A 26792-nucleotide genomic window follows, 5' to 3' on the forward strand; every position below is an offset into this window, starting at 1 on the left:
TGTGAACCATGAAATCGTGACGTGAGCTAAAAGCAGACGCTCAACTGACTGAGCCACTCAGGCACTCCTATTTATTTATCTTTCGATATTTATTTATTTTGAGAGAGAGAGAGAGAGAGAGAGAGCGCACAAGCAGGGGAGGGACAGAGAATCTGAAGCAGGCTCCTTGCTGTTGGCACAAAGCCTATGCGGGGCTCAAGCCCACGAACGTTGAGATAGTGACCTGAGCCGAAGTCGGACACTCAACCAATGGCACCACCCAGGTGCCCCCACAAAGACAGATTTAACTTAGAATTACATATAACTGATATATTTCTTTTTATTATTTTTAAAATTTTTTTTAACTTTTTTTTTTTGAGAGAGAGAGAGCGTGCGCGCGCGCATGAGTGGGGGAGGAGCAGAGAGAGAGGAGACACAGAATCCAAAGCAGGCTTCAGGCTCTGAGCTGTCAGCACAGAGCCCAACGCGGGGCTCGAACTCACAGACCGTGAGATCATGACCTGAGCTGAAGTCAGACGCTCAACTGATTGAGTCACCCAGGCACCCCTGACGTATTTCTTGAACTGCATAAGAGATTACACTGCTTATTATTATTTTATAGAACCTAAATATTTTGAAAACAGAAATGGAATTATTTTTGGAGGGTCTGGGAGGAAATTTAAAAAAATTTTTAAATTGCAGAGAATATAACAAACACCTGTAGACTATCTAGAATTGAGAACTGTATACTTCTGAAGAAAAATACACAGGAAGAATTCAAATATCCTCAATGCATACTGAAAAATTCACTATATTAAAAATCAAACACACTCATCTCCTTAGTCATTATAAGATTACAAAGCATTATACAAATAAGGCTTTATATAAATGCTAACCATTATAAAATCTATTTACTTACTTATTTTTAGAGAGAGAGGAGAGTGTGCGAGCAGGGGAGGGGCAGAGGGAGAGAGAATCTGGACATGGGGCTTGATGCCAGAATCCTAGGACCATGACCCGAGCCCAAATCAAGAGACAGACGTTCAACCGACTGAACCACCCAGGCGCCCCAGATTCCTCGTAAAATCTTAACTGAAATTAAGAAGCTACATTTAAGCCAGTGTTAGGTAACAGACTTCTCTGAAAATAAAAGCGCTACCAACCCAACTATCCGAAAAAGATTTTCTTATTAAATTTTTTTTTTCAACGTTTATTTATTTTTGGGACAGAGAGAGACAGAGCATGAACGGGGGAGGGGCAGAGAGAGAGGGAGACACAGAATCGGAAACAGGCTCCAGGCTCTGAGCCATCAGCCCAGAGCCCGACGCGGGGCTCGAACTCACGGACCGCGAGATCGTGACCTGGCTGAAGTCGGACGCTTAACCGACTGCGCCACCCAGGCGCCCCCGGAAAAAGATTTTCAAAAAAAATTTTTTTCACACTTTCCTAGAAAGGTCAGATAAAGGAAAAGAGGCCACAGCAATTCTTGGTACTTGCCCTTTATCTTTAGCATGCACATCAGCTCCGTGTTGCAGCAGATACTCCACCACAGACACCCTATTGTAGCCAGCTGCAAAATGGAGTGGTGTAGACTGACGCCCTTCAATGTCTCTGCAGTTGACACTCTGAACAGTGCACAATTTCTGTAGGATGGAACACAGTACACACATGATGCTGACTATCCTGACTTCTTGTTTTCATTAGTTTAGTAGAAATTTCAAATGTCTGATTTATTTTCTTGTCTCATTAAATCAGTATTCTCAGAAACTACTTATTTTCTTTTTTTAAATTTACTTACTTATTTTGAGAGAGAGCTGGGGAGGGGCAGTTAGAAAGGCAGAGAGAGAATCCCAAGCTCTGCACTGTCAGCGCAGAGCCCCACACAGGGCTCAATCTCACGACCCTGGGATCATAGCCTGAGATATTAAGAGTTGGACACCCAACTGACTGAGCCACCCATACGCCCCATTATTTTACCTTGTCATTTACAGGGAATTATATTCTTATTTTACCTTGTCATTTATAGGGAATCCATCCCTCTGGTCCTCTCATCTATGCCTAAAGATGAGGCTAAAGCTAGTGGGTAAATTTTATCATTATCACTACTACTATTTACACAAAGGTAATCTAAAGTCCCAATTATCAGCAATCGTTCATGGCAAATATACGTAGAGGTAGACCGGGTCACAGAAGTATTGGCATCTCCTGGGGTTTGTTACAAATGCAGACTCTCAGACCCTCATCTATGGAGCCAGAGCCTGCATTTTAACAAAATCCCGAGATGATCTGTAAGCACACTACAGTCTGAAGTGCTACAAGTTCTAGAAGTACTGCTCTAGACAGGGGTTCTCAAATTTTCATGCGTACTGGATCCTATCTCCAGATTTTCTAATTCAGTGTGTCTGGGGTGAGGCCTGAGAACCTGCATTTCTAACAAGTTTCCAGGTGATGCTTGTAGTCAAGGAACTACACTTATAATCCTCGGGAAAATTAAGAAAAGAGTCAAATAATTTTTTTGCGTTCTTTGCTTTAGATGAGGAAGCCTAAATGAGAAAAGCTGTAAGAATAACATTTTTATTCATGCTTGTATGAAAAGTACAAATGTTTGGGGGAAAAAAGAAACATAATAAATTGTGGTGCTTAAAAAAAGTCCAAAGAATATCAATATTAGTAAAAACTCTTACTTTTTTACTATCCTACCTTAAAAGCAGGGATAACTTAAGCCTAATAAACCAAAGTAGGTAGCTATCCATGGGTTTAACTTCAGGGGGTTTAATCAGAGGACTGATAAAGCTTTTTTACACTTTCAAGCATGAGGTTGACAGATCTACAGATTCAGTGTTGCATTTGAGACAGTATTTCATGGCTGTGAAAAATGAATATTTTTAATACATGTGCCATGTGCTGCTAGTTTGGGTAGTTATCACCAGCCACTTTACTCCCTACCTCTCGGTTTAGTTTTGTATACTCTGAGACAAGTTTTCTAACACCTAGGAAGAAATATCTAGCCTGATGTATTTAAACAAACACAACTGAACACATAATTGAATGTTCATTGGGTAATATGCACATGTCACTGTCCCAGTGATTCACACCAAGTCCCCTGTCTATGGACAGATAAGGACTAGGAAGGCTGTGGAAATAAATTACCATCAGGTGATTTTAAAAGCAGAGATTAAGTGAAGATGGCCTAATGCTTATTCCCAGAGAATGAGAAAGGAAGGGCTCTCCTCAATCCAATGGCATTATTTTGTTCTCTAAGTCCAATTCCTGCCCCCATCTCTTCTCTTTATCTCTTTCTTGCTCTGGACTCCTTTTATCTTTACAAAAACAAAGTCTAGTCTCCACTATTATATATACTGGATATAGCTTTATGCTCTTGAATATATGTAAGTGAATGAATGATTAACAATTTTTTTAATGTTTATTTTTGAGGGAGAGGGAGAGAATGCGCGAGCGAGCATGAGTGGGCGAGGGGCAGAGAGAGGGATACACAGAATCCAAAGCAGGCTCCGGGCTCCAAGCTGTCAGCACAGAGCCCAACGTGGGGCTTGAACTCACAAACTGTGAGATCATGACCTGAGCTGAAGTTGGACACTTAACTGACTGAATCACCCAGGCTCCCCAAGTGTTTAAAATTAACCCAGCACCCTCACCCCCACTCAAATCAGCTGGTAGCCCTTTAACTAGTTGACTTTAATTTTTTTTTAAAGTTTATTTATTTATTCTGAGAGAATGAGTGAGCAAGAGCACATGCACAGGGGAGGGGCAGAGAGAGAGAGAGGGAGACAGAGAATCCCGAACAGGCTCCATGCTGTCAGAGCAGAGCCTGACTCAGGGCTTGATCCCACAAACCTGTGAGATCATGACCTGAGCCAAAATCAAGAGTCAATGCTTAACTGACTGAGCCACGCAGGAGCCCCGCCTTTAATTTTTTTTAAGTGTTTATTTGAGACAGAGAGAGAGAGAGAGAGAGAGAGCGCACACGAGTGCCAGTGCGAGCAGAAGGGCAGAGAGGGGGAGAGAGAGAGAATCCCAAGTAGGCTCTGTGCCACCAGTGCAGAGCCTGGTGTGGGGCAGGGCTTATACTCACGAACTGTGAGATCGTGACCTGAGCTGAAACCAAGAGCTGGATGCTTAACTGACTAATCACCCAGGCACCTTGCTTTTACTTTTTTAATCACTTTTCCAGAAAAAAAAAAGAACCAGCTCACTACTTTTAACTCAAGTGACTTGTTTTTCTATAAGTCAGCAGTATTCAGTAACAGAAACCAAATCCTTTCAGTATCTTATTTAACCTCCTACTTAAATGAATGAGAATGTAAACATAAAACATACCAAACAATAAGACTGCATTATAGTGGTGTTTTTTTCTTTGAAAAATGAAATTATTTAAAAAATAAAATCTAAAGTTACTTGGAGATGATTATACTACTATCTACCCACATAAAGCAGCAGGAAAAGATTACATGCACGTTTAAATCAACTTTCAGAGGTCTCTTTTATATTTAAAAGGACAGTGAATAAGTTTCCTTAGAGCTCAAGTTCAGATGACACCAACATATTTCATTCTCAGGAAATCTTTGTGTGGTGAGTCTGTTCAGGATTGAGGACACAAAAGAAATACGGTGAAATTGTTTTATTTGGCTACTTCTGTCACACATCAACAAATTTAGTTTATAAAACTTATTACCTATCACTGTTCCCTCAAATAGGACCAGCACTGTTTTTGAAAAAGTCTGAGGGCAACAGTGAAAAAATAACACCCATTGCATTACTGAAGAATTATTTAATTCATAAAACATGTTAATTTTAACCTATATTAGGTGAACTGAAAAACAGTCTTGCTCTTTCAGAATGTTAGGCTCTGAGTTATTTACTGGGATATACAATTTCTGTAGGTAACAGAAATATCTGGTACAGGCATTCAACTACTACCTATGACTCTATGGTAAAAAGTAAAGCAAAATGTGAAGAAGGGTAATTCAACAGAGGATAAAAACAGGAGATGGGCCGCGTACGAACTGATGCTGGTTAGATGAACTGAAGATTATTAGGAGACCGTGGATCTGAAAAGTGACAACACAGTGGTAGAAAAGGGCAAAGAAATGAAACCAGAAGAAATACGTAGACACAGTGACACACTGTTTAGTTCTTTTTCCCATTCCTGTTTTATGCGTCATGTAAACAATGGACAATAATTTGGTATCTTATTCTTTTAAAGGGACAAATGAATAGGTGCTTTAAACAAAATGTACTTCCATAAACATGCAGTTTACTTAAGTTTGTGATTGTGAGGTATTTACTGAGATGCATGTGAAACTAAAGTTTTTCATTGCACAATGATCCTTACTTGGAGAGAAGAACTAGATTATCATTATTTACCTTTTTTTTTTTTTTAAAGGGTTTTGTCTTTTTTAATTTGAGAGAGACTGTGAGTGGGGGAGGAGCAGAGAGAGATGGAGAGTGGGAATCTCTGTGCTGTCAGCTCAATTTCGTGAACTGTGAGATCATGACCTGAGCTGGAATCAAGAGCTGGACGCTTAACCGACTGAGCCACCCAGGCGTCCCTCATTATTTACCTTTTAAAACAAGGCACATATACATAACTAGGCTCTTCATTACAACAGTACAGATACATTAAACACCGTGAAAATAAAACCCAAAAATTAACAAAAACACAAGATCATATCTTACTTTTACAGTTTCTACATCGCCAGCCTTTGCAGCTTCCAGCAATTGTCTGTCTGCCTCTGAATTGCCTAATGGGATGCCCTCTAAAAACAGAGAAGGAAAGAGTGATTAGCTCTTATTTAGAAGGTAGGACCAAGCTTTAAGGGAGGCATCTTATCTCAAAGTAAAGTTCTTTTTGCAGTTTGGTAGATTACATAATAAATCTCCAAGGTAGTAGGGGAAAACCATTAAGACACTGTTAAAAACTTTCTCGAGACAAAAAAAGAATTTTGGGAAACATTAAACATATAAACAGGCAAAATGTTTATATACATATAAATAGGCAAAATGTATGTAAATGTGAATAACAACTATAAACTCTGATTTAAACAATATAACGGAATGTAAAATAGATGAAAGATGGCATATTCTACAACCAACGCCACTGGATGGTGGAAAAGCTTTACATTAGGAGAGCAATGGCCAGAGATCTAACCACGGTTCTGCCCTTAACTAGCTATCTGAACTGGGGTGAAGGGCCTCAGATTTTTTCAGTTCTAAAAAGAGAAAAGATCGACTAGAAGATAACTAAAGTCATCTTCAGGTCTGAAATTTTGTTTTATAGCTCACTTAAAATCTCATAGAAAAGAAAGAAAACATGTACTTTGTATCTTAGAACAAAAATTCCAATGGATTGAAGACTGAAGGATAAGAAATTAAACCTTAAAAATACTCAAAGACAATCTAAGTGAATATTTTTATACCTGGAGTAAAAAAGCATCTTAGAGTAGTACACCAAGGCAGGACCCAAATCAATTAGGAAAAATATGTCAGGCAATAACATAACATTAAAATTATGAAGGCAAGGGGCGCCTGGGTGGCTCAGTCAGGTAGGCGGCCGACTTCAGCTCAGGTCACGATCTCGCGGTCCGTGAGTTCGAGCCCCGCGTCAGGCTCTGTGCTGACAGCTCATAGCCTGGAGCCTGTTTCAGATTCTGTGTCTCCCTCTCTCTGACCCTCCCCCGTTCATGCTCTGTCTCTCTCTGTCTCAAAAATAAATAAACGTTAAAAAAAATAAATAAAAATAAAAAAAAATAAAATTATGAAGGCAAATAAAAAAAAAAAGGAAAAAATACTGCAACCTGTATCTTAGAAATGCAAATTAAAATACTGCGATACTAGATTTTTCTTTTTTATCCATTAGTGGGCAGGGTGGAAATGGGGGAGGCTACCCTGACAATATTTCTATATTTTGCATTAAAAAAAAGCATCTATTACTTCTGAAATTCACACACATTCACCCAACGAAAAGATTAAGAATCATACTAGCGCTGACAAACAGGTCTTGTCATACACTGTCAGTAGGAGTATAAAAGGGTACTTAAAAACCTTTCTAGAAGATGATTCAACAATTACATGTTATCCTTTGACCTGGAAATTCTACTTTGATAATTTAAGAAACTCGCTGGAAAGGTAAGAAATCGCTTAGCACAAAACTAGCAAGACTATAAATGTCCATCACTATGCAAGTGAATAGGACCAGTGTTATAACCCCAAACTTGACACCAGAACAAACATATCATATACGGGGAACTAAAGAGAATCTTCAAAGAGTCTTGTAGTTAGTTCAGCTTTGGCAGTTTCCAGGAGGTTTTACCAACCTGCCTTCATCTATTCAGTGTTTTTCTCAAAAGCTGGTTTCTAAGACCACAGGCATAAGGATCATCAAAAGTGACTGTTAAAGATATAAGAGGCTTGACCTGTTAGATTTCTTCTCTTTGAGCCCTGAGATGTCAAAGTCACTTTCAAATTTATTGGACCAGATTTCTAGGCTGAAACGTATAACCTAGGCAAAATGTAGATATTTGATCTAAATATTTAAAAATGTAATGAATATGCAGGTATTCAATAAATGTTTTAGTAAGTCAAATAGTTGGTTACCTGGTACAAATTCTACATGCCTCATATATGAAGGAGATAATAAAACAGCGAAGAGGTAGGGCCAGTCTTTAGAGTATTATTTATCATTATAGATCAACTAAGAGACACCTACCTTTCTATGTTTTCCTTTCTTTAAAGAAATAGCAACTATTATAGCTTACTCTTAAACATTTTCTAGATAAAAACTTAACAGAAACTGGGCAGAAAACACTACTGGAAAATCATAACTAAGACTTCATGACATCTGGAGCACTGAGTAGAAAAAGTTATGAAATAACAGCCAAATAGTCTACATTTTCTTTTTACTACCAACTCCCATGTAATATGTGAAAAAATTTAAAGGATAATTTTATTTTTATTATTATTTTTTAACATGTATTTATTTTTGAGACAGAGAGAGACAGAGCATGAACGGGGGACGGTCAGAGAGAAAGGGAGACACAGAATCCGAAGCAGGCGCCACGCTCTGAGCTGTCAAGCACAGAGCCTGACACAGGGCTCGAACTCACGAACCGTGAGATCATGACCTGAGCCGAAGTCGGACGCTCAACCGACTGAGCCGCCCAGGCGACCCTAAAGGATAATTTTATTTATTTAAAAAAAAAAAATTTTTTTTTTTTCAACGTTTATTTATTTTTGGGACAGAGAGAGACAGAGCATGAACAGGGGAGGGGCAGAGAGAGAGGGAGACACAGAATTGGAAACAGGCTCCAGGCTCTCTGAGCTGTCAGCCCAGAGCCCGACGCGGGGCTCGAACTCACGGACCGCGAGATCGTGACCTGGCTGAAGTCGGACGCTTAACCGACTGCGCCACCCAGGCGCCCCCCTAAAGGATAATTTTAAAAAGTTGATTTCATGAAAGCATTTAATACCTTGAAGAAGTTGCTGCACGTTTTCATTTCCCATCTGTAAGGCAGTAAAGCCCTGAAGGGATATGATGTTAGGATCACACCCATAGCTCAGGAGTAGGCGGCAGGTTTGCAGATGACCACAATGTGCGGCTCTGTGCAGAGAAGTCTGACCAAGATTATCCAGAGCATTAACCTTAACAATGCAGAAAAAGCCAAAATTAGCCTGCAACACAAAACTTAAAACCATCCAATTACGAATTTAACACTTGCTACTGATTTAAAAATCCTAATTATTCTCTTATGAAGCCTCTTATCTGGTGCCAAGACAAGTGTTTTTGCTCAAATCTAGAGCATAAATTCACTAATTCATGAAGGCCGATACCAGAAAAGACCTTTTTTTGGGTTAAAAGCAGGAAATGTTGAATAACAGTTGTGTTTGACATTAAAGTATTAGTAAATTTACTGCATTTTGAGGTAGACACTGCCTAAAAAAGTTTAACTCGTGTGTTCTTAAAGATCTCTGAGGTCCAGAAACGCGGAGACTAACCCTCAAGATACACGACAGTAACAAAGCCAGAGACTAAGTTAGCATTGAAAACATTTATTCCTATCGGCTTAATCTTCTACCTTTTTAAATCATCCAAATATAATCTGTATAGATACACAAACACATTACATACATTTACACAACAGAATACTTCTAAGCAATAAAAAGGAACAAGCTATTGCTACATGGATCAATCTCCAAAATATACTGAAAAGAAAGCCTTACACTGAGTATGTATTGTATGATTCCATAGACATGAAGGCCTAGAACAGGCAAATCTAATCTATATAGGAAATCATCAAAATGGTTGTTGCCTTATGGGTGGAGATTGCCTTGGATGGGGCCCTGCTTCTGCCATGAAATAACATTTTATATCTTGGTAAGTTTTGGTTACACAGGTGTATGCGTTAGTCAAAACTCAGCAAATGTACATTTAAGATTTGTGCATTTCAGTGCACGTAAGTTTTAAATCCCACCAAAACCTGTAAACAAATACTAACCTCTAGATAATGCCTATATGGAAATATTTAGGGAGAAGTGTATTGCAAATTATTCTGAAATATGTAATATGTATATATACACTTATAGACAGAGAGAGAAACTGATGGGTATGTAATAAAACAACATAGTAAAATGTTAATTCCCCCATCTCATCTCTACCTGCAACCCTCCCTACCAGGGAAGTAATTCTTTAAACATAAGTGAGAAATTAAGTTCCTCAGTAATCAATCCTGTGGCCACTAGTGTGATTTGAGACACATCCAATTCATATTCATAGAATTGGAGAATATTTGAACAGGAATATATTAAGACTTTCTCAATGAATCTCAAACTAGATTATAGAGAGCTAGTCTCCATGCTTTTGGAAACTGAAAACTGATTTAAAATGCTCAGGACAATTAATCTATTTATTCCCAAAACAAAACTCACTGAAATGTGAAATACATCCCACTTGACAACTTTATTTGGGTACCACTTTGTGTGAAGATCAGGGTGACAAACTTGTCCTGGTTTGCCTGGGATTTCTCTGGTTTTAGCACCGAAAATCCTGTTTCTGGAAATCCCACAGTTCCTGAACAAACCTGGATAGTTTGTCACCCTCATCAAGATTGCTTCGTTGAGTTTCACAACTCAAATTTAGTATGTATCCAGATATTCTTCTAGTAATGCACCACATGTATGCAAAAAGCAATCTATGAAGTTATAGAACAGACGAGATATGCCAAGCAGTCAAGCAGAAATAAACTTTATTTTATTCAGTAATTTACAATAGAAAAGACTGAGATTATACATTATCAAGAATTCCCCCAAATCAAAGAGAAATTAGAACAGTGAAAGGAAACACAAACAAGAAATTGTAGAAAGAATTCTGAGTGATTCCTTGAGTGGGATCCCACAGAAGGACAGATCAGAAAACTATTCTGGCAAAGCACATTTAGGGAAGAGCCTTGGGGCCACCCAAGGGCTAAAGGGTCTCTACTCCTTTCTTTTCCTTTCATTCAGAGCAGCTCCATTCTTTGTTACATAATGAGTTTCTACTCAAGATTCTGTTTGGAAAAGGCAAGGTTCTGTGGCTAAAAACTGTGAGAGCTGTTGAATTAGATGACTGTCATCTCTTCCAATCTGGGATGTCATGTGTATCTTTTACTGAGTGGTATTTTTTAAAGTTCCTGGGTAACAAGTGATGATCTCTAGCCTGATGAAAACATAAGTATTCTAAGAATAAAATGCTTTGTATACAAATGTCAACTAAAGAATACTGACTTCCCAATATGGGGAGCTATGAATGGGGAGTCGAATTTTTTAAATAATTTACTTCCTTCCGTTCCAAGTCCTTTGGCTTAGTCATAGAAATAACAGAGAGTAAGAAAGACTGTGGCTGGGGATAACAAGAGTATCATGGTAACCAAGGAACAGAAGACATGAGTGAGAGAAGACTGGAGATGATGGGTCAGAATCAGTGTGTCTCCAGCTGAGGATATTCTCAAGAGTATTGTTAAAAAAAGACCTCAAAGGTAAACTTGACCAGTGGGGTGTGGGTAATGGGAATGGAGAAGGAAGCATGTACTTTTGAATAAATTCTTAGGTTTCCTAGCAAAAAGTCAGATAAAGAAAAGTACCTGCTAGTCTATTTTTAAGTATAGATTAAGACGAAAGAAATAGCACTTGTGAGAGAGAATACAGTTTAGGAAGCCAGGTATTTCATCTGCTAAACAGGAAATAACTCACTGGATTACCAAAGATTACCAAAAAGGAAGTATACCTTTGCTTCATGTTTCACGACTACTTCGACAACATCATTATGAGCTTTCTCAGATGCCACGTGTAGAGGAGTCAAGAATCTTAAAAAGAAAAAGTCAGCCAGACAGTGAATATATTATCCAAAAAATAAAAGGTCAATAATTTTTAATTACTAAATGTATACTTACTCTTTAGTCTTTTCATTGATGTTTGCTCCTTTTCTTAGCAAGAGTTCACATATTTGCTTTCTTTTGGGGTATGGAGATGCGGCAGCACAATGCTAGATAATTTAAATTGCAGCATTAATCAAGGACTATACATGACTGATTTTTACTTAAGAACATTTGTGTTTCCAATCAAGAACAACCAAGAAGTTATTTAATTTCTTTGTTTTATTTTTGACCTAACTTTGCTACTCAAAGACTTTCTATTGGATAAAATGTACAACAGTTACCAAATTCTGGCAGGGCCTGCAAATCCTATTTACCAGAGGGTATCTGTTACTAAATATTCTGGTTGAGTTTTACAGTTGTCCTGCATCTTTGAAAAAGTCAATAGTGATGTGATGAAAATTCAAATTACTGTGACCAATGCTCCTTTTAAAACTATTCCCACATAACATGGTATTTATGTTATTTTTAAAGGTTAATTAATGAAACACCCCAAAGGTTGGAGTTTCTTTACATGAAGAAATAAAAGACACTCATCAGCTCTGGAGGCTGCTTGGTAACAGCACGGATCAAATAGCTGCCAAGATTAGTATTTACTTCTTTCTCAACTAGTTGCTTCAACAGAATAAGGAGCTTGGATTAGCTTGGATTTGTCAAAATCAATGGGAGAAGATGAAATGCTCTACAATGAAGGCTGTAGCATCTATATCTATGATACGTCAAAGAGGAAAGGAGTCAGGAAGTGGGGATTTGCCAGTTATAAACCTAGTATGTATCTCATGGTCATGTCCCAAAATCTTTGCATCTCTAATATCCAGGATAATACTCCTATACAATAGGTGTTCAACAAATGTCTGAATGTGTGAATGACGAGATCAATGTAAAGATACTAAGTTCAATTGAAGCCTGAGAATTCATGGGATAAAAGTTCTGGATAACTGTTAAGCTAAGTTGTTCTATATATCTAAATTCAAAGTACATATGAAATTTGTTCTCTTACTTTAACCTATTAATTATAAAGCTTATCTGATCTTCATGACTGCTTCAGATTCATTCTGTGTTGCTGCTGCCACCAAAATCATTCCTTTGCCCTCAATAAAAACCATTTCTAACTGGTAAACACAGCTCCTTTGGTATGTCGGGAGTTACCATCCCAGGACATCTATCTATCAGGGTAGCACACAAAATAGAAATAGTTTATTTCCAAGAATTCTTGATCACATCCATCTCAAAACTGCACTCCTACTCCTCAGCCCCATCCTGGGGCAGCACCTGTAATTTCTGGAAGCCTGGAAAATACTGCCCCTCCCTGCACCACAACTATCCACCAATACTTAACTCCTAGTAGGTTTTAACGTTAGTAACAGAAATAAGTTGTTTAATAGCAGACTACTTACAGGGAAAATAATATATAGTATTAGCTTTTCAGACCAGAAAATTTTCCTGTCAGTCTTTTCAGATTTCTCTGCACCATCTTGATAATTTGCACTAGCATTTCTTATTAGTCTGCAGCTTTACTCTTTTTTTTGCTTAGATATTTTTTACAACTAGAGTGGCAAAAAGGCCTAAAATGTGTTATAGATAGGTTCCTACATGACCTTCACATAGTTTACATCATGGCATAAGGAAGGAAATTAACCAATAACCAAGAAAATGAATTATCTACAAGATACTAGGTAAGTAGGACTATGAGTTAAATTTGCCCCTAACCATATTTGTTTACTTAGGGTCCTCTTCCCTCACTCAAAGCACATTCTGCAATTCATACAGCAGCACTGACTTTGTTCCCTTTAAACCGTTAGTTCTAAGACAGTCTGATTACACCATTCTCTTCCTATCTGCCATCCCTTTATCTCTACTGGATCCCATTCTTTTCTGCTTTTCCACAGACTGCCCAATTCTCATCTACTTTGTTACAGCTCCACAGAAGTGTTACTACCTCTATCTGAGAAGCAGCCTCTACTCATATAGACACATTATTCACACAGTATAGAGGGGATATATACAGACCTTAGACTGATTCTGAAAAAAATTATAATACTGGAAGGAAAAGCAAGTGGTTTTTATATGGATGGCAGAATTATTTTTTTTTTATTACCCTGAGTGGGTTCAAAATTCTCAATCACAAGCATTTACAATTTATATAACAAAAAAGGAAATGATAGGTACTATTATGATAGTAAAAAGGCTACCTGTAATATATGTCAGTATACGAATAGTTTTTTTTTTTTCTGGAAGGATACTTAAATGAATAATACTATTGCCTTTTAGAGGGGTGAGGTTGTCTATTTTTCTGTACTGTTTGAAATTTTTTCTTTATACATGTTCAGGTACTAATTTAAAAAAAAACAAATCTTTAAAACAATTCTATTAGTAAAAGTAGGACATTATGTTATTCTGTGTCATCAAAAGAAGTATGACGTTATGATTAGTTTAGCATGTTTTTGGTTATCGCATCTTAAAAACTTTAATCTGAAACATTACCAATGCGGTTTCATGTGTTTGAGGATGCTTGAAATTCACCATTTCCAGAGAGAGATGTTTTTTGATTCGTGTAACATCAGCTTCCCGTGCAGCCTGCAGCAACGAGTGGCCTTTAAATTCATCTAGATGAAGAAAAAGCATGTAAATTATTGAGGTTCTGAAGATACTCTCCAAATATAAACCCCCAAAAGGGAGACAGTGCTATACCAGCTTTTCTCAGTTATGACCCAGTTCATCCCCAAATGTATACACAGATTTAGCCCATGGCTGACTCAGGGTCTATTTTGGTCTGTAGGGACCCAGAGTACTGCAATGTATTCCCAGACCTGAGAGTTCTAAGAATTTTCCAAAGCAGAGAATTTTTCTCAGTAAACAAATAAAACAAAAAGTGATCATGGTCCCTACACTAGCATGGCAGCAGCAGGTAATTTTGCTCACACATCAGAGAACTGGTGACCAGAAAATCAAATATTTTTAAGAGCCACCTACTGATGAACAAATGAAAGAGTATTTTCTCAACATTCCTTTCATGCATCAGATTTGTGACACCACCCATTAGCCTTTATTGTTCCAGAAGAATACAAATGTTAACACCAGTTTCCTACTTCTATGTAGTAATACTGTATCTGAACCAGGTGGCTGTTTCTCACTACATCTGTATCAGTTATAGACCGAAAACCATAGAACTGCCTACATACTAAAGCATATTAGATGGTAAAATCTGGGGACTATGTTTACAAGACAGCAATCCTACAAATAACACTGTAACTTCATGGCAGATTAATCAGAAACTCACACCAAAGATAGGAACAAAACCCAAATTCTTTCTTTTCAAACCCATACCAACTATCTAGACTAATACATATAAAAAGCATTGAACTTGACTTGAAAAAACAAATACAAATATATTTTCTTTTCACGGCATCTTAAGACTAGAAGTTCTCGAGTAGAAACCTCCAAGTGACTAAATATGCTAGCACGAACAACAATAGATACCCATGGCTAAGGGTATCATAGCTATTATTTAAAAATTTCTAAAAACAGTGAGAAAGAACAAATTTTTAGTTTATTGGTATCTTAATATTCGAGGTTGAACATTCATCATTTTATACTCACATGCTAATCTTTCTTTTAACTGTGGTGTGGGAGCCAAGTCTATAGCACTTTTATTATGACAATTCAGCAGTGTTGGATCTGCACCGTAACTTAGGAGAAGAGAACACACTTCAACCCTGTTCTTTGAAGCTGCCTCATGAAGAGGAGTGAATTGCCACAAGTCCATTGCATTTACACAGGCACCATGCTGAGGGATTGGGAGGCGGGTAGAGCATATATTTAGTGTTCAATTTGTAAGAGAGTTTAGAATTATTAGTACTGTATAATTTAACATCATGCATGCTTAAACAAGTTATGTTCTCAAAGTTCACTTTTCAAACTAATTATTTCAGAAATACATTTCTCCCCCCACGGAAAACCAGCAGCTTGTTGCTAGGCCTATGCACAAGGGCCTTATTTAACTCTTTTATTGTTAAAAACACAGTTAAGAATGAAGCTTTAACTTGCATCTTTTCCAATTTCTAATTTTTTTTCTTTTTTTGTGGTATAATTTACATATGGTAAAACACAGTTCTTCAGTGAATAATCTGACAAGTTTTGATAAATATATACAGCCATGATAACATCACCCAACTCAAGATATAGGATACTTTCATTACCCCAGAATGTTCCCTCACGCTCCTTTTATAGATAATTCCTGGCCCCATTCTGTTAGCACCATGTTAGATTTACCTGTTCTTGAACTTCATAAAAATAGAATAACACAGTATGTACTTTTGTGTCTAGCTTCTTTCACATACGGTGTTTCTGAGATTCATTCATGTTGTATCAACAGTTCATTTTTATTGCTGAATAGCATTCCATTGTACAGATACACCACAATTTACTTATCCATTACTCTGTTGATGGGCATTTGGACTATTTCTAGTTTTTGACTATTATGAATAAACTGTTATGAACATTCATGTACGAGTCCCTTTATGGACACACGCTATGTCCCTAGGAATGGAATTGCTGGATGATACGGTAAGTATAGGTTTACTTTTATTAGAAACTGCCAAATAGTCTTCTACAGTGGCTGTATTACTTTTGCATTGCCATCAGCAATGTTTGAGTTCTAGTGCTCCCCCATCCTTGTCAGTCTTTTTAATTTCAGCCATTTCAAGTAATGGAGTTGGACAGAGCACAGACGTCATTCCAGTTCAATCTCATCTCTCACAATCCCTTCCACAGTATTCCTGCACAAGACAAATGAATTCCTTACCCTTTTTGGTATTCTCAACTAACATGATTTTTCATAATTACCAGGTAAATCTTATTACAAGTTATCTTCTACCTTAAGTTAAACATGTATTTTAAACTTTGATCTACTGATATTTGGAGCAAATGAGATCAACATTCTTTGCAGTATTTGAAAGCAACTCTTACGTTTTTCTTTTTGAGTCTAAACACCTTCAGCTCCTTCACTCATCTTTCTTATCAGATGGTTTCTAGACTCCCTTTCACCCTAGCTGCCCTCAGCTAAATATACTTCAGTTTAAGAACTTCATTAAAAGGAGCTCATGGGGGCACCTGGCTGGCTCAGTTGGAAGACAATGTGACCCTTCATCTTGGGGTTGTGAGTTCGAGGCCCATGTGGAATGGAGCGATTACTTAAATAGCATACATACATAGATACGTACATACAAACACTTCATTAAAAAAAATACTGAGAGCCGGGGTGCCTAGGTGGCTCAGTTGGTTAAGCCTCTGGCTCTTGACTTCAGCTTAGGTCATGATCTCACAGTTCGGGAGTTCGAGCCCTGTGCTGGGTTCTGTGCTAACAGCTGGGAGCCTGAAGCCAGCTTTGGATTCTGTGTCTCCCTCTCTCTCTGTCCCTCCCCTCCCTGCACCCCTCCCCTGCTTGCGCTCTGTCTCTCTCTCAAATATAAACAAACATTAAAAAAATTTTTTGGAAAAAATAAAATAAAACCATATGGTACCTCATAAACCTCAAAGCGGTCAAATGCTGACCTATAAATCATCTATGTAAGGATTATACATATTCCTTCTATACCCACCAAGCACTGAAAACACATAGTGAACAGGTATACGATGTATTTCAAATTGGTTTTATAATTCTAAGAAAAACAGAAGAGAACTAACCTTGACCAGAAGTTCAGTTACTTCATAATGACCATAAGAACAGGCATTGTGTAAGGGCACCAGATCGCTACAGTATGGGGTGAGGGTGAAAAGAAGTCTGTGTTATTACAGATCCCCTAGGCGTAATTGTAATTAACTTAAATTTACACTTAGATTTAAATAGCAAATGGCTTTTGTGACCTTCAAACAGAAATGAACAGAATTTAACACCCATTTAAGCACTAAGTTCTAACATTCCTAACTAACTCCCAAGTCGCTTCCAAATCCATCTTTTTTTCCCTGCACGGCTAACACCATGGCCTTTATTATTTCTTCTTATACTACTGAAACAGCCTCCACTTCAATTTACCCTCCAAACTATAGCCAGATTTTTCTAAAAGGTAAATCTGACGTAGTTACTCCTTGTTTTAATGCCCTTCACTGGTTCTTCCTTGCTTTTGAAAGCTGGTTCCAACTGCTTACCCTGGCATGCAATGGTCTGGCCTTCTGGAACCTTACCCTTCAATGATGGTACACTCAAGCACTTGCAGTTCCCTTGATGCCTCTGCACATACTATCCCCTTGGTGTAGAACAGACTTCCCTCCCTCCTGGCTTCTACAATCTTTTCCAGACTCCGAGCTCAAAAACTGGCTCTTCTTTGAGACTTTTTTTTTTCAGATTCTGTAGGGTAAATTACTTAATAAACTAAAACCCAATTCCTTCATGATGGCAATGGAGAAAGAACTTTCTGTATAGGAAGGTACGGTGGAACCTTAAAATCCTGACTTGTACCTTTAAGCTGCTCTTCCTTGGGGATCACTCATTCATTAATTACCACAGACACTATCGTGATGGCTGCTGGTGAGGAAGAGCTACTCACAGTTTAGCCTTTAATTTTACCTGTCCTCTCTTTAAAGGCTCGTGGCTTTCCTCACCATTTTTCATTGTAGGATTTCTTTTTTTCAACGTTTATTTATTTATTTTTTTTTGGGACAGAGAGAGACAGAGCATGAACGGGGGAGGGGCAGAGAGAGAGGGAGACACAGAATCGGAAACAGGCTCTAGGCTCTGAGCCATCAGCCCAGAGCCCGACACGGGGCTCGAACTCACGGACCGCGAGATCGTGACCTGGCTGAAGTCGGACGCTTAACCGACTGCGCCACCCAGGTGCCCCTCATTGTAGGATTTCTTTCCCGAGCACCGATTTCATTCCCAACTATCTACTGGCTCTCTTTACCTGAGCCCTCATCATCATCTCATAAAACCGAGAGTTCTAAAAGTGAACTCAGGGGTGCCTGGGTGGCTCAGTCGGTTAAGTGCCCAGACTCTTGATTTTGGCTCAGGTCATGATCTCACGGTTCTTGAGTTCGAGCCCCGCATTGGCCTCTGCCCTGACTACATGGAGCCTGCTTGGGATTCTCTACCTGTCTCTCTGCACCCCCCTCCATCGCCCGTTCGTGCATGCTCACTGTCTCTCTCTCAAAAATAAATAAACATAAAAAAAAAAAAAAAGGGAACTCAATGTTTTCTTCCAAGATTTCCCTCCTGGATTTTAGCATGTGTATCACTGGGTCTCAGTCATTCAGCTTCAGAATTTGAAATGTAGTTATCTTTTTATTCCTTTCTCATTCATCATATTCAGTCAACAAATCTTGGCCATACTTACCTTGTAATATATCTCCTGCACCTATGTCTTCATTTCCATTCCTCTGCAACATTATTATAGATTCTCATCGTGCTTGAACCCCTACAATGATTACTCTAACTGCTCTTTTCCTTCTGGCTCTTTGTCTCCAAACTACTCTACACATTCCTGCCAGAGTGTGTTCCCTAAAACCCCTCTTTTAGAAAAAATTCTCCCCTTACTTAAGATCCTTCAATGGCTCACAGCTCACAGCTTGAATTCTTTAGGCTAGAATACCAAGTCTTCTAAAACTTGCTTCTTACCTACTTCTCCAACCCTAAACTTCATTTCTCCCTCCTGCATAAATCATCTGCTTCAGCCATACTGGTTTAGTCATTGTTTCTTAAAGATGTTGTAATATATGCTTCAGGACCTCCTCTCACACAGATTCTCTTGCACAAAGATGTTTCCTAAGCTCTCTGCTCTCTTGAACTGAGTCCAGGTCAAGTATCACCTCCTCCTGAAGGATTTTCCAGCCACTACAGCCATCACTGAGAGTTCCCTCCTGGGAACTCCTAAAGTACTATCTCTATTATACCTCACACTCGGTAGAGATCTTATATTGTTAGCTATCTTTCCATTCTCCCTAAATGCAGTGTAAGCCCTATGAGTGGGAGCTTTACGATTTTATAATTCTCAGATTCCTGAGAGCAATCTGCATATTGTAAAAACTCAATAATGTTTATGCTGTTTAGCAAACAGTAAGATTTTTATAAGATTACAGAGATTATTACAAGGACAGAAACATCTGAGAAATCCTCATCTGTTTCAAATGCTTACTTACCCTTTATCTTTAGCATGGACATCAGCTCCATGTTGCAGTAACAGCTGTACAATTTTTACTCTGTTGTATCCTGCTGCCAAATGCAATGGAGTTGACTGAAATATTAATCAAATTAATGAAATTAAAATAATAGCTACAGAAATGTGTGAAAAGGTAAAAATCCAAATACCAAAAATCCAGAAAAAAACTTGATAAAGGTATTAATTTGGTTTTATAGAATCCAACATATGTACTGAAGGCATAAAAGTTTGTAAGTTCATTATTAAATAAGAAGCAAACAACTATATATTTATTATCAATAAAGTATTACTAAATTTAAGAATCCAAACTATTACTTAAAAGAAATATTAGCATTTGCATCAAACATTTTCTTTTTTTTAGGTTTATTTCTTTTGAAAGCGAGAGAGAGAAAGAGAGAGCGCAGGGTGGGGGGTGCAGATAGAGAGGGAGAGAGAATCCCAAGCAAGCTCTGCACTGTCAGAACAGAGCCTGATGCAGGGTTTGATCTCACAAACCATGAGATCATGAGCTGGGCCACAATCAAGAGTCGAAAGCTTAACTGACTGAGCCCCCCAGGTGCCCCTTCATCAAATGTTTTAATTTTTAGTGACACAAATGCATTTTCATGTTACCCGGAGGATGAACACAAGTTTAGTTGCAAAACGAAGTACCTTTCTGCCATCACTTGCATGGCAGTTGACATTTAATGGTGTAAGAAGAGCCATCATTTTTTCTTCATTGCCACTCCTAGCACACAAAAAAATGTATTAGTAATTTGTATTCTTTATCAGAGCCTATATGGAGGCATATATGTGACTATTAAAAAAACATTCTCTTTTAAAGTTTGCTTGTTGTTAAAAAAAAATTAATGATGAAGTTATTCATGGTACGTATTTATTACACCAGTACATACCTGGCACTTTCCAAAAGTTCATCTTTCTTATATTCACCTGTGAATTAGGGGAAAAAAGGAGATTAAAGAAAATTGAGTCACAAAAGTAGTAACAGTTTTATGCATAAAGATCCTCATGAACTATATTTAAAGTAGATAAACAAAATTTCCAAAAAATGGAAAATGGTTAATTAACAGAATATTGTACAGTTTAAAAATAATTATATAAAGAACATGGAATAATTTTTATAAAAGTAAAAAAAAAAAATCCAATATTACATAATGAAGCTTTATGAAAACAATACTCACCAAAAAAGGAAAGCCAAGAAGAAAATAAACCAAACTTTCAAAAGTTTGTTCTAGGTGGTAGGTTATTGGTGAGCTTTTCCTTTTTTTTTTTGTAAAGGAAAGAATTTTCCAAATTTCCTAAAACCAATTATGTTATTTGTTCAACAGACAAAATGCACCCACAACTTCACTCAAAGGTAAAACAAAACAAAATTCAATATACCAACATTATAGAGATAACAAAAGATAATCTACGGCATTATCAACTGAACATATTGTTAACATTTTTATGGATCCAGAAGATTTTTCAACACTAAAATTTTATTTATTATAATGCTACTTAAATATATGCAAATAAAAATTGGATCAAATATAAACTCTTTATGCCTATAGCTTTCATATTTACAAACGAATACAAACAAAATTTTAAAATGAATATAACTTAAATTAACCTAATGGATAGTGCTTACTGATTTGCTGAAATAAAATCCAAACTGCTGCCCACAGTGCAAATTATATATTGATTACTAGTGCAAGGCTTCTTTCAGCCCCAAGGTGTTTAAAAAGAAAAAAGCAGGGAATAGCATGGAATAGGGAAGGGGGAAGTAAACACTGGATTTATAGTTACAGCAGTTCACTTTTCTAGAACCCCTTTGAGGGACTAGTCTAAATTTTCTCAGTAGTACCAGAAGAAATATCACAAATTCCAAGCACAAGAGCTCATAGCACAAGCCCTCAGGCTCTTGACTATTGGACTGGACATGATTCTAATGGTGATCACACAGTGAAGAAGAATCCAGAAAATAATACGGCAGAGAGCTGCTTAAAAGGAAACAGTCTGATGAAGGAGAAACATTTGAAGTGGATACTACCACTTGAAAAGGCTTGACAGTCTAAGTAAACCTAGAGACTAAGCCTTACACATCCTAAGAGGTTCCAAAGACATGAATATGTTATGCGAGAACAATAATTGACACTCTTCATGGTAATGAAATTGGTATGGCCAGAATCCTCTGTCTAGAAAAGGGAATGGTTAGAGCTCTTAGAGCTTTTTGAAAGGGTTTCATAAAAAAAGAGAGAAAAAGAAAAAGATTAAAATACATTAAAAAAAATAGTATATTAGGGGTGCCTAGGTGCCTAGTTGGTTAAGTGTCCAACATTGGCTCAGGTCATGATCTCATGGTTTGTGGGTTTGAGCCTCATGTCAGGCTCAGAGCCTGGAGCCTGCTTGGATTCTACGTCTCTCTCTCTCTCTCTCTCTCTCTCTCTCTCTCTCTCTCTGCCCCTCCCCCACTTGTGCTCCACCTGTCTCTCTGTCTTTCTCTCTCTAAATAAACATTAAAAAAAAAAAACCTTAAAAAATAGTATATTAAAAGGGTAAACATGTTATCTTGAAAAATCAGGACATTTATTTTTTTAACTTCTTATAAACTGACAGCCTATACAGAACCTTGTAAAACCATATATATCACAAAAAAATTTTAGCAGAACAACTGCAATGCCTGGAAAAGTAGCATTTTTAGGCAGCTTTAGCTTGGAAATAGAAATCCTCTGATTTCAAAATGAGATGTTTCCTTATTCACTGGCTAATAAAAATTTCTGAGATTTCACTTATTTTAAGCTACTCTTTTTTTTGTTGTTGTTGTTGAAGCTTTTAATTACTTGATACTCCTCACAACAAGTGCACTCCTTAATCCTCATCACCTATTTAACCTGTCCCCTCACCAACCTTCCCTCTGGTAACCATCAGCTTGTTCTGTATAGTTAAGCGTCTGTTTCTTGGTTTCTTGCTCTTTTTGTCCCCTTTGCCCCCCCCCCCTTTTGTTTAAGTTCCTCATATGAGTCAAATCATATGATATTTGTTTTTCTCTGACTTATTCTGCTTAGCATTATACTCTCTAGCTCCATCTATGTTGTTGTCAATAGCAAGATTTCATTCTGTTTTATGGCTCAGTAATATTGCATTGTGTGTGTTTATGTATCTATGTATGTATGTTATACGTGTGTGTGCGCGCGCGCACACCACATTTTCTTTATCTGTTTATCTATTGATGGACATTTGGCCTGCTTCTGTATCTTGCCTATTGTAAATAATGCTGCTATAAACATCGAGGTGCACCTATCCCTTTGAATTAGTGTTTTTGTATTCTTTGGGTAAATAACCAGTAGTGTGATTACTGCATTGTAGGGTAGTTCTATTTTTAACTTTTTGAGTTAAATCTCCATACTGTTTTCCACAGTGGCAACACCAGTTTGCATTCCCACAAACGGTGCACGAGGGTTCCTTCTTCTCTACATCCTCACCAATACCTGCTGCTTCTTGTGTTGTTGATTTCAGCCATTCTGTAAGGGTGTGAGGTGGTACCTCATTGTAGTTTTGATTTGCATTTCCCTGACAATCAGTAATGCTGAGCATCATTTCACGTGTCTGTTGGTCATCAGGTACGTCTTCTTTGAAGAAATGTCTGTTCGTGTCTTCTGCTCATGTTTTAATTGGATTATTTGTTTTTTTGGGTGTTGGATTTTGTGAGTTCTTCATATATTTTGGATACTAACCCTTTATCAGATATGTCATTTGCAAATATCTGCTCCTGTTCCCTAGGGTGCCTTTTAGTTTGATTGTTTCCTTCTCTATGCAGAAGCTTTTTATTTTGATGTTGTTCCAATTGTTTATTTTTGCTTGGAAAAATCAGGGACATTTAAAAATCCTGAATACGTGATAGTAACACACAACTATCTAACACCCCTGACCCAAAATAAGGCAGAAATCACATATTTAAAGACCAATTTAAAAAGAAAAAAGAAAAGCTTTACTTTTCTTACACAAAAATCAAATATCAACTGTCCAGATGTAGAAAAGAGTTAACAACTGAACTGACAGCATTTTCAAAATCTAGTTGACATCATTAACCGCAGGAAGCAGACTGTCTACCTAGCGAGCTCAATTCTTTATATTCTTCCTGGAATACCCAAAGAGAGGACATCGGCTTACCAGTCAGCACTGCTTTGGCAGACGGGTCTGCTAAATCCAACGCTGTCCTTCCATCTGTATTTCGGATGGTTGGCTCAGCTCCGTGCTGTAAGAGCACTGCAACACAGAAACACTACCTTTCAAAATGGTAACCATGACAATATTCTTTTAGTAAATCATTTTCTCAAAAACTCTGGTCCAGAAGTCTTAGAGTTATTTAAAGACCTTTCATAACCTGACAGTATGGTAAATGTTATATTTTAAAGATAAGAATATAGAAAATATTGCATTATTTAATGTATAAGACACCTTAAATAAATGTCCCCTAAGATTAATGTCAGGTTTCCTTTGCTCTGTGACTGAAGACAGATCAGAGTATATAAAGAAATAAAAGACTAGTTTACTTAAAAGCTTGTTTTCTCATTCCAAAGGAACACTGCCTATGTTACAAAGAATGTCCTACCATAACAAAAATAGAAGTTCCAAAGCTATGAAAGCCCGGGAACAGGGATCTGTGGAATTAAAAAAGGAGGAAAAAAAAAAAACCACACAGGTAAATTCTTTGAAAAAGAAAAGAAAAATACTCTGTAGGGTTAACAAACCCCAAATCAAAACTGCTATGTTACATCCTAGAGCACATGAAAAGAACAGATTTGAGCTATATTCTCTACTGTTACTTGTTATATAAAGATATTCTAGGGGTGCCTGGGTGGCTCAGTTGGTTCAGCTGATGCTTGATTTCGTGAGATCCAGCCCTGCATTGGGCTCTGTGCTGTCTCTTGAAATAAATACATACATAAACATGGAAGAAAATTTTAAAAAAAAATTCTAGCATACTCTTTAAGTGCTGGTGAAAGACAGGCAAATACATGCAGAGCAGGAAGCCTACCTCCTGTTCTTTGACAGGGTTATTATATTCATTCCACTCTACCACTACCTGTAATAGTGCTGTCCAACAGAAATAAAACGTGAGCACATGTGCAATTTAAAATTTACTAGTAGCCACATTAAAAACAGGATAAGTTATTTTCAATATTTTATTTAATCCAATATACCCAAAATACCATCATTTCAACATTTATATTTACATTGTGATCAATATAAAATTGAGATTTTTGCATTCCTTTCTTTCATGGCTTTTGAAATATGGTATGTTAAAAGTATATCTCCATTCAGACTAGCTGCATCACACGTGCTCAGTTACCATACTGGACAGTGCAGATCTATAACCGTATTTGGAAAATGCTACATTATTAAAGCTGATGATTTATAGGTCTATGACTCAGGAACTAGAAAAGGGCTGTGAGCAGAGGGCAGCAGCAATTTCAGATAACACACAGGAAAGCAGAACAGGGCAGAGGCTACTAGGTAAAGTGTTTTGTATCTTGATTATAAATGACCTAACTTGAGCTAGGCTGGGACTGGTATAAATAGTTATAAATAGCGATATGGGGTTTTGGGGTGAGGAGAGAGTGACTTTTTTTTTTTAATGTTTATTTATTTTTGAGATAGCGCAAGCGGGGGAGGGGCAGAGACAGCAGGAGACAGAATCCAAAGTAAGCTGCAGGCTCGGAGCTGCCTGCACACAGAGCCAGCCCAATGTGGGGCTGGAACTCACAAACAGTGAGATCATGACCTGAGGCGGAGTCGGATGCTTAACCGACTGAGACACCCAGGTGCCCCAAGAGAGCAACTTTTAAATCCAGCATAGAGCACTTGAACTTTTCCTAGTGCACCGAACTGGTTTTCTAGCTGTCTCAAGGATTTCAGCTGTCCTTGTTTTGAATCAGGAAATAGAGCTAAGGTAAGCAGAGTCTGAAACCCTTGACTGTTAGGCTCAGAAAAGTCAATACCAGGTTAATGAAAACTCTCAAATAATCTTTTCAATTATAATTTTCTGTCAGTGACCAACCAACCTATCAGGCCAATCCTGTATCATTTGTTAACTGATCATATGTCCTTCAAATGCTTCTTTACTTATCCTGCCATTTCTATTCTACAACCCTCCTTGATGCCCTCATTTCTCATCGGGATTATTTTACAGCTTCCAAGCTAGTCTCTCTGATGCCATCCATTCAACTCAGCACTGTACCAGATCGTTCTTTCAAAAATATACTACTCTTACCAGACTGTCTCCTCCAAAGTCTTCAATGATTTCACACTACCTACATAACAGTATCAAGCTCCTTAATCTGCAATTCAAAGCTTTTTACAAAGAAGTCTACCTACCTTTTCAATCTTTCTCCCACAACTTCCTGGAAAGACTCCAGGAAGGAGAAACTTGACTCCAACCCAGTCATGGTACTCAGTATCCTCTAACACTCTCTGTTCACTTCTATCATGACTTTACTTGCTTCTTCATGTGTCTTATCTAAATTTCTACAGAATGGGAATTTTGTGCTCTCTTCTTTAAGGAACTTAAGCTCAATAACATACAAAAACAGACACTCAGCAAATAATGGTTAGATTAAATCACAAAGTATTCTCTAGTATTTAAATAAAGTCTGGCAGAATTTGATCATATTAACAAATGAATTTAACTTAGATTCAGAATAGTTACTTCAAGAATATTCTGGAAAGTAAACAGACTTACCAATGCAAACATCAATCTTTCCTTTAATTGCAGCTTCATGGAGGGGAGTATAATTCCAATTATCACGAGCATTTGGGTCTGCACCATGTCGCAAAAGGAGACCGACTACTTCAGCATGACCAAAAGAACATGCATTATGAAGAGGAATAAGCCCTCCATCATCACGTGCTTGGACATTTGCACCATTCTGAAGCAAATATTCAACCACATCTTTACGCCCAAAACCTAAAAGAAAACAAATTATCCACATTTAAGTTTGCCAAAGAGAATACATCAATTAGTGTCAATAAATACTAGCCACGCTAAAATGTCTTTGGATGAAGAATAACAAAAGATACAACAATTAAAAAAATAATTGATGAAAAGAGGGTCTGAAATATATCACTTACTAATCTTAATAAGAAAGCAGAGGGACTCTCCAATGCTTTAGGTAGTATAGCTGACTCTTGAACAACATTGGTTTGAATTGCATGGGTCCACTTATAAGCAGATTTTTTTACAGTACTATAAATT

At 37.6% G+C, this 26792-nt stretch overlaps 1 protein-coding gene across 1 annotated transcript in view; it reads right to left on the reverse strand.

Annotated features, from left to right (window-relative positions):
* TNKS2 (tankyrase 2) overlaps positions 1-26792 on the reverse strand; it is a 68277-nt gene that overhangs the window by 26334 nt on the left and 15151 nt on the right. The window contains exons 2-14 of the mRNA XM_030334119.1: positions 26280-26504; positions 23708-23803; positions 20449-20485; positions 20207-20282; positions 19536-19630; positions 17088-17154; positions 15003-15189; positions 13887-14008; positions 11421-11512; positions 11255-11333; positions 8466-8637; positions 5677-5756; positions 1477-1622 (exon numbers count right to left, since the gene is read on the reverse strand). Coding sequence (XP_030189979.1) covers positions 1477-1622; positions 5677-5756; positions 8466-8637; positions 11255-11333; positions 11421-11512; positions 13887-14008; positions 15003-15189; positions 17088-17154; positions 19536-19630; positions 20207-20282; positions 20449-20485; positions 23708-23803; positions 26280-26504 — 1474 coding nt within the window. The remainder of the gene's footprint in view (positions 1-1476; positions 1623-5676; positions 5757-8465; positions 8638-11254; positions 11334-11420; positions 11513-13886; positions 14009-15002; positions 15190-17087; positions 17155-19535; positions 19631-20206; positions 20283-20448; positions 20486-23707; positions 23804-26279; positions 26505-26792) is intronic.

This window comes from Lynx canadensis, chromosome D2 (genome assembly GCF_007474595.2).
Source record: "Lynx canadensis isolate LIC74 chromosome D2, mLynCan4.pri.v2, whole genome shotgun sequence".
In the NCBI taxonomy this organism is placed as follows: Eukaryota; Metazoa; Chordata; class Mammalia; order Carnivora; family Felidae; genus Lynx; species Lynx canadensis.